This window comes from Nannospalax galili, unplaced genomic scaffold, assembly GCF_000622305.1.
Source record: "Nannospalax galili isolate Female #2095 unplaced genomic scaffold, S.galili_v1.0 scaffold213, whole genome shotgun sequence".
Classification (NCBI taxonomy): Eukaryota; Metazoa; Chordata; class Mammalia; order Rodentia; family Spalacidae; genus Nannospalax; species Nannospalax galili.
The window spans coordinates 5,527,342-5,536,300 of record NW_008335195.1 but is presented as its reverse complement, the minus strand read 5'-3'; the positions used below and the strand labels follow the sequence as shown (position 1 = coordinate 5,536,300).

At 38.2% G+C, this 8,959-nt stretch overlaps 1 protein-coding gene across 1 annotated transcript in view; it reads right to left on the bottom strand.

Annotated features, from left to right (window-relative positions):
- Positions 1-264: 264 nt before the first annotated feature.
- The window catches only part of Unc13c (unc-13 homolog C), a 573,981-nt gene continuing 565,286 nt past the window's right edge, over positions 265-8,959 (bottom strand). Inside the window, exons 31-33 of the mRNA XM_008829781.3 lie at positions 6,512-6,604; positions 4,803-4,962; positions 265-1,993 (exon numbers count right to left, since the gene is read on the bottom strand). Coding sequence (XP_008828003.1) covers positions 1,708-1,993; positions 4,803-4,962; positions 6,512-6,604 — 539 coding nt within the window. The 3' untranslated portion in view covers positions 265-1,707. The remainder of the gene's footprint in view (positions 1,994-4,802; positions 4,963-6,511; positions 6,605-8,959) is intronic.

Here is an 8,959-nt window from a genome sequence, read left to right as displayed (position 1 = left end):
TCACCATGTGGGTGTTGGGATTCGAACCCAAGTCCTGTGCTCTTAACTGCTGAGCCATTTCTCCAGCCCCAGTTCTTCCTACTTTTAATATCATTACCTTGCGATATATCGTTTCCATCAACACAGCACATTGATGAGGAATATTTAACATTACATTATTTGGTTCTAAATCTTATTTTAATTTAGAAGGGCATCATACGTAGTAAAGAGACTAGGATTTTATTATCAGTAAGCAGTGAAATAAATAGCCAAAACATCCAAGAGTGTTGCATGAGCTCAATATACATCCATTTATTAATGCATGTGCAGAGATCGCATCATACGAGGCATTTGGAAAAGTCATTAACAAAGCAGTTGTGTAAGAGTTTAACACGGATTGGCCAATCTCACCAGCCTGTGTTTTCAGGCACAGTAGCAGAACGGTAGAGAGACACAACATCTAATCACTTCTGCTCCTCATATACCAGAGTGGCATATTCACAGAGTTCAGTCAATGCAGCAGCCTCTTGTTTCTGCACAGGTGGGCATCCACTCAGGGTGTGGCTGTAAGTTACCATGACAAAGTCATGTTCTGCAGCCCACTGTTTAGGTACAGACTCCAGAAACTCAAATCATAAAAATCCCAAAACACAAATATTTGTAATCAAGTTGCATTTGGGGCATATAAAGAACATAAATTACAAAATTGTAAGCAATTTTTTCAGTTTATTTTACATTTTTTCCTCACTAAATATATGAAGATGTGACTTTTGGCTCCAAAGCAATATATAGTAATGCTGTATTCAGTATAAACCATTGAATATTTTTAAAAGAAACCTCTGATTGTAGAGTTAAGTAAGTAGCCATAAAGATATGGGTATTTTTCCTCTGACACGTACTTATCACAGGTAATTCAAATGGACCATCCTTGCATTCTGTTTCCAAACCATGGATTCTATGACTTTCCAAAGAATGTAATGTGGTAAAGCTGAGACATAATGCTACATGGTACTGTATCAGGTTACCTTTTTTCATTTTATTACAAATGTGATGGGACCGTGGCAGTTTTAAAGAACACAGTTTTGTCAATATATCAAACATTAACAAACTATTTAGCATTGCTTTGTGTAAGTTTGCTTTGACAGCGTTGCTTCACAGTGATATTTCAGAAGGTTGGGAACTGGTCAGCATAAAATATTTCCCACCTTTTCTATTATAGTTAGTATGCAAAAATCAATCACAATATATTTGCAACTATAAAATTACAAATGCGTTCTAGAAGTTGCTGCATTTCTAGTTATGGTAGAAAAGGGATATGCAGGATGTTTCCAATGAGGCAACGCTAAATAAAATAGCATCTGAGTCTCAAATGCTTTCCAGCAGGCCAGGAGACATTAATCTAACAAAGACAATTAATGGACAAACTCAAGAGTGATTTTTTTCAGCTTGTTTCTTGAATGAGAAACTGGGAATGACGTGAACGTTAGGAGTCTTGATATTTCACTTTACATCATAATTTTGGCACTTCATGGAACATTTATTTCCCAAAGACCAGAATTGGTATAAAAGTTCAGAAGTTTCCCACATACCTTGTAGACATTGTGGTTGATGACTGGCAAACATCAAAACGAGCTGAATTCAAACATTCCCATGTATTTGCACATGCATGCAAGGGTCAAACGATGGTGGTCCATGAATTCTCAGAGATGGAACCTTGCAGTATTTGCTTCAAGTACTCTCTAAAGCAGACCTGGTTTCAGATTTAAGTCTCACAAACTCTTTAGCGACATCGTCGCTGGTCCTCTGAGAGAGTATTCTAAGGATAGTCAGGCCAGTTTCATCCATAGAGATGTTTTTCAGAAGAGGATACCAGGCCCCATAGCTGCCTTTCTCTGCTATGCTGTGTAACTGAATGACTGTCATGCCAATAATTCGGTCTTCTCGGGCAAAGCAGTAATCTTTCACTGAGAGATGGAGTTCATAGGCCCCTGGGCGGTTTTCATTACCCAGAATGCTATATGAATTAAAAACACAAACGAACACAAATTTTACTGAAAGTGCTAAAATACTGAATACTGTCAAACTATACACATACCTTATTATATTGGCAATTATCTATCTATCTATCTATCTATCTATCTATCTATCTATCTATCTATCTATCATCTATCTATCCTATCTTTATCTTTATCTTTATCTCTCTCTATCTCTATATCATATATGTCTATATATATAGTATTGTTGTATTTAATTATCTAACCCTGGCCCTTTATATCTTAGATTGTTTCTTTATGGATGTTGTTGGGAAATGTAACTTAAATTCTTTTCCCTAGGTATAAAAACTATGCTTTATTGCAGGTGTATCCAATCTTTTGATGTCTACAAATTTGTTGCACTGCATTCATAGGTATCCTTGGATGCCTAGGGCCTGCAGGTTGGCTGTACCTGCTTATTTCTTTAATGGTAAGTACAGCCATGGGGATGGGGATTAAAATACATCATATTTGGCTACTAGAGTTTCCTCATTGGTAAGGGTTATGGAGCTGGGTGAAAGCACTGTAGGAAGAATTCCTGTGCTATTTCAGGATCAGCTGATTCTTCTTTACTTCTGACTTCTGGAACAATTATTCCACCCAGAAGCCTTTCCCCATGGGTACAGCCTAAGAAGCACTATTTATGCAGAGATATAAATCTCTTGGCCAAATCAGTTTCAGCAGAGGTTGGTGCTGCAGTGCCTGTTCCTTCCTTGTAACAGCAGAACGGGATACTATGAAGGTGAGTAGTGAGATGTGGGGAGTTGTCTTCCTCCACCCCTTGTTTCAACTTATCCAGATGTTCTTGATTTTCTAATAGATGTTCATCTACTTGTCATCACTGACAGCATTAGGAACATTATGAAAGACGATTATTTTTGTTTCTAGATGACGTTGGTAACTAAACCGTTTACTCAGAGATGACCTGAAAACATAGGCAACAACTGATGAGTGAAAACAGAAAAGCAAAGCAAGACAGGAGCCTTTCCTTGAGCATTAAGATGCAAACTTTCCCAAGAACAGTGGTCTTGGTATATCGTGACGTAATAGCAAAACCTTTGCCTATGTCATTTTCAGAACCCAGAGGTTAAAGACATTTTAACTGGATCAAAATCTTGTGTGATTTGTTTGAAGTGGCTGGGCACAGTCCTGTGAGCTGGTTTATTACCAGAATTACTGTGGCAATTAAGATTCTTGATACACATGGCAGAACAGTCCATTTTTTTTATGGCTGGTCAAAAGCTGATATTCAAAGCACAGAGCTTTTAAAGCTACGTGTGGGAAACTGTCTGGATGTACAGAAATCTCTAGGGTTCTCCCCTGAGTCTTCCTTTTTCCTTGATGCACCACTAGGTCAGTTCATTTAGATGTACGGAATTAACAAGACTGACAGGGAGAAATATCTCAAGGCTCATCCAATTGTCTATTTTGACATTCCTCTTAACATGTCAAGGAATCTCCCAATGAGTAGACTAAAGCAAAATTCTCGATGTCATTTTCCCTCCCCATCTTAGTCAATCATCGTCAACCTAACTGGTCAAGCCCCAAACCTGGATCAGGCCAGTTTTACTCAGGCATTTTCCTGACACACAGGAGATCTGTCCCACCCTTCATCTTGAAACAGGATGGCATCCTAGGGGCTACACTGCTGGCCACTCTCTTTCTGCTCTGGCTTTCAGTAGATTATGAACAAACAAGGTGACCATGGGTCAAAGTTCTCACTGTGCTGGTTTCTGGTGTGTGCAGCTGCCTTGACTGGGCTGTTTCCCTCCATGGAAGATCACTGCTCCTCTTGAAGCCACTATACATTTTTACTTCCTCAACTCTGGTGAACGTCTGTCCTGTAGGCCTAGGAATGAAGATATCTCCAAATCCCATCACTATTTCTTATAGATCCCCTATACCAGCATGTTCTGTTTGTTTGTTTGCCTTGCTTTTTCAGATGGTCTCCCTGTAACCCCAGCTGGTCTGGAACTCTCTATGGCCTCCATCTCATAGAGATCTGCCTGCCCCTGATTCTGGATGAATCAGGGTGAAAGGTGTGTGCCACCATGCCTGGCTAAAGACATATTTGTACAGTAAGCCTAGATTGTAGGACCTTGGGAATGTCACACAGTCTTGTGTTCTACCATCAGGTCTGGTAAATTTCTTCCAACACACATTTAGAACTGTTTCAGGACTCTTTTATCTCTTTCCTGGACTACTGCAATTGCAAGAAGTCTTCACATGTCTAGTCTTGCTTCCCTCTATTTCTCTTTACGACCAATACTATCATTTAAAGACACAAAGATGGCATTTAGCCTTTTGTTTGGGAACCTTGAGGAGCCTCCTGTGGAACTGATAGTTGTAAATTCACATGAGGTGAGAGCATCACCAAATTCACTTACTCTCACTTTCCCCACTGTTCTGTGTCTTAAACATGATAAATTCGATCTTGTGTTAGAATCCTTGCGCTTGACCTGAAAATCATAGGCTCAGCAAACCCTTCCTGACTCCCTAATTGAGCTGTCTATACAATCCTCTGTCTGGTACTCAGTCTGCATGCTGCTTATGTCCACCACACATTTTTCTCTTCCATCTCTAGAAAGACACTTCCATACACCCAAGGCCATCTGCTTCCTGTCTCCAGTTAACCTTGCTGTGCAGAGTTGCTGAGCTAAGGCAGCTTTCTTTGTTAGCAATGAACAAGAGGAAGAAATCTATGGGTTTTACTTTCCGCTCTGCATCTCCCAGTAAGTTTTAGCTGCAAAATAGCTAGTGCCAGCTGAATGAATTTCATTTTTGACTTACAACTGGAAGGTTTCGTTGTACTTTGGTGACCACGTGTTGCTTTTTGTCTTCGTGCCTTGCTTTCTCTTCTTGTCTCCAAGGTTGGGACCCAGCACGCAAACTTCCACAAAGGGGCGGAACATGGCTGTGGTCTGCCAGTTTAGGTCATTGATAGCAATCACTGAAATCCAAAAGCACATTTTAAAATATTTTACTTATTATTTTTATTTTATGTGTGTGAGTGTATTGCCTGAATATATGTAATTGCACCCATGTCCTGCAATGTTAGAAGAGGGCATTGGGTTCCTTGGAACTAGAGTTATGGGCGGTTCTTAGCTGCCATGTGGGTGCTGGGAATTGAACCCAGGTCCTCTGCAAGAGCAGTCAGTATTCTTATCCACTGAGCCATCTCTGCAGGCCCTCAAAACACATTTTTTAACAAATGAGTGTGTGGAAATAGATTCTTCTACTTGGTCCTTACATTGTATTAAAAAAAAATGATGTCCGAAGTCATAACTCTGATTTGAGAATGCCCTAACTATACTGACAAGAAAATATCTCAGAAGTAAAAACAATTTATCCTCTGGGATGCTGTCTTAATGGAACTCTCAACTCTCAGTTGTTGTTCAAATGACATTTACTACTAATGAGGAAAGGGAACATTCCTTTTTAGGTAAAATACTGATATTTTTCATATTAAACATTAAGATAGCTTAGCCATGAAATACTTAGAAAATATAGAGGAAACAGATTAAAATGCACTTCATAGAAGCAATTGGGCTATTATTTTAGTGTGCACACTTTCAGTATTTATGCACAAAATCCGATCACAGTGTGCTATAGTATAGTCTTAAAATTGACTTTAGGAAGGCCAATTAAAGCTTTTTTTAAAGCTTAAAATAAAGCTCCATTATGGTTATCTGGTTCATTATTTCCCAGTTGCAAATTCCATTGTATACTGTGGCTGTTTGCTAATTCCAGGGATTATAAGCAACTCTAAACAAGCATTCTTATATACCTCTGCTTGGTCTTCGATGATACTTACCGTTAGGAAACTGTCTTAAAATTGCTAGTGCCAAAGATTAAATTCTTGGATATGTTCAGAGATGCACTCATATTTACATAGTGTTAGTATTTAAAGGACATGGAAGGATAGCAACACTATATATGCGTGGGTACTTACCTTGGGTTTTCTACACTGATAAACTCCATATAATCCATTCTAAACTACAGCTACAGCACTTTAGGGAACTAAAGATACATTATATAGTATAATTCGGAGACTGTACTTTTGACAATATTAAATATTTAATATGAACATTATAGTGGCCTAGTCTACAATATTTGAAAATAGACTATGGATATGTTCAGCAAAATGTTAGCTCTTCCCTAAATTCTGCAAGCAAAGCTCATTTGTGTTTATAATGTGAAGCTTGTAATTTGAACCATTTATTAGCAAGAAAAAAAAATGAAACCAATAGTTAGAACTCACATAAAAGGAAGTGGATTATGTGAATCATAAGAAAATATTAGTCAGTTTGAGAAATTATATTCAAGCATAAAATAAAGCCAGTTTTGAATTTTAGTTCGCAATGTATTAAAATTTTTAGGTGTTAAACTCAACAGTTTTGTTTTCAGAAGACACTCTAAGCCCATCCTACAGTAGTTGATATCTTTCATATGATTGCTTATATATTAAAAACTAATAAGTTGCTATATTTGAAATGTACCTTTTACAGTGACTTTATGTTCTCCAGTGCCTGGGGTAGTGGTGATATCCACATGGACAGAGATCTGACCCACTGCATCTTTGGAGGAACTACCTGAAAGCAAGAAGAAATTTATTAGCTTGAACTTTCAGATTATAAACCTGTGGACCTCTGTTTTCTTTGCATGAGAATAAATGGTCATTTCTATTAATAGCTCATGTGAAACGTTGATAAATGCTCTCAGAGTGTGCTATGCAGGTTTGAGACTTGGGTAGAGTCACCCTTAGGCCAGAAGGCTCACATTCCATACAGCCAACAGAAGGTGTCTTATTACTATCCTTGCAAGAACAGTGGTAAGTTTCCTTCAGTTCCTCCTCTCCTCATTGACAAAGCTCCACTGATTGCTTTTCATTCTTTTGTTAAGAATCTTTCTGCCCTGGGGACAAAAGATGATTCTGCATGTAGAATACCTGCCTTCGTGAGGTGAGGCTCACAGTAGGACAGGAGAGACCAAAAGATGATAGATGTTATTGAGACTATGGGAATTTAATCACATGTACACTTACATCATCAGCAGAGTAGTCTCTTCCACCACAGGCTAAGTTACCTGAGGGTTCAGCAGCACTGAAGAGAGCTTGTAATTTAGGGGCATATGAATGAATTTAAATCATTGCTGTACTGTCACTGCTTCTGGGATCCTAGATAATTCACAATGTTCTTCAGCCCCAGTCTTTTTATTTGTAAAATAAAGACAATACCAACCTCTTAATATACACACACTTATTAATACATTATTTCTGAACACAGACTTTTTTCTACAAATTGAAGTATATACAATACTAATCTTACTATATCTTTTCACCTAAAATTATACACACACACACCACACACACGATGGTTATCCTAATTCAGTATACATAAAGCGGTCACGTTCTTTTCTGTGTCCTGGAACCTCACAGTGCTAACTGCAAAGCAAATGTGCAATGAATCTTGTTACAAATGTGTCACTAAGATGTTTAAGTGAAATTATCCCTATTCATACATGACATGATTCTATCCTTGTAGTGTTTTGAATGAGAAATGCCCTCCATAGGCCCCTGCATTTGAACACTTGGTCTCAGTTTGTGGTGCCATTTGGGGAGGTTATGGAATGTTTAGGAGACAGAGACTTGCTGGAGGAAGGATGTCACTGGGGGTGGGATTTGAGAATTCAAAGTCTCACCCCACTTCCTGTTGCTCTCTATTTTGTGTGTGCATTTCCTCCAGCTACCATGACCTCCCTGTCATTATGAACATTCTAGCCCTATGGAACCATAAATGAAAATAAACTCTTGGATAAGTTGCCTTTGGTCATGATGTTTTATCAAAGTAACAGAAAAGTAATACAGTATTTAAAAGACCCAATAGACTCTACCAGAAAACTCTTATTTTTTAACACTTTCAGTAAAGTTTCAGGATACAGAAATTAGTAGCTTTCATATAAACCAATAATGAGCCTGCTGAGAAAGCAATTAGAAAAAAGAAGCCTTCACAACAGCTTCCCCACAACAAAGTACCTAGAAAAAACTCTACCGAAGACATGAAAGATATACACAGCAAAAACTTTAAGACACTAAGAAAAGAAATGAAAGAAGATAGAGATATCCCATGTTCCTGTGTTGGCAGAATTAATATTGTGAAAATTGTCATATTACCAAAAGTCATTAACAGATTCAATGGAATTCTCACCAAAATTACAGTGAGATTCTCACAGGACTGGAAAACACAATTCCAAAATCCATATGGAAACACAAAAGACCACACACAGGCAATATAATTGTAAGCAGAAAGAACACAGCTAGAGATACCACAGTACCTGACCTCAAATCACAGACAACAGTGACAAAGGCAGAATGGTGCAGGCACAAACCGACATAGAGACCAATGGACTAGGATAGAGAACTCAGAAAGCCAAACCTTATTTTTGACGAAGGCATCAAGAACATACACTGGGAAAAAGACACAAAGAGTGCTGGAAAATTGGCTCTCCAGACGCAGAAGAGTAAACTTAGGCCCAAATCTCTCACTTGCATAAAAACCAATTGAAAGTAGATGAAAGACCTGAATTAAAAACCCAAAATGGTGAACCTGCTAGAGTGAAACACTTGAAATTGTAGATTTAGGTGAGAACTTTCTGAACAAGGCTTCACCTGCAGGAATCAGCAAATGGGACTATAAGAAATTAAAAACTTTCTGCACAGAGGGAAGCTGTTAGTGGAGTGAAGGCCAGCCAAAAAATGATGGAAAATCTTTCCAGCTATACCTCAGATGGTAGGGTGATACCTAGAATTTATAAAGAATTAGGAAAAACTAGCATCAAAACACAAAACTGCCAATCAGTAAGTGGACTAATGAAAGGAACCATTCTAAAAGAGGAAATACAGCAGGCTCATAAATATCTTTAAAAGTGTTCAATGTCTTTAGTCATCA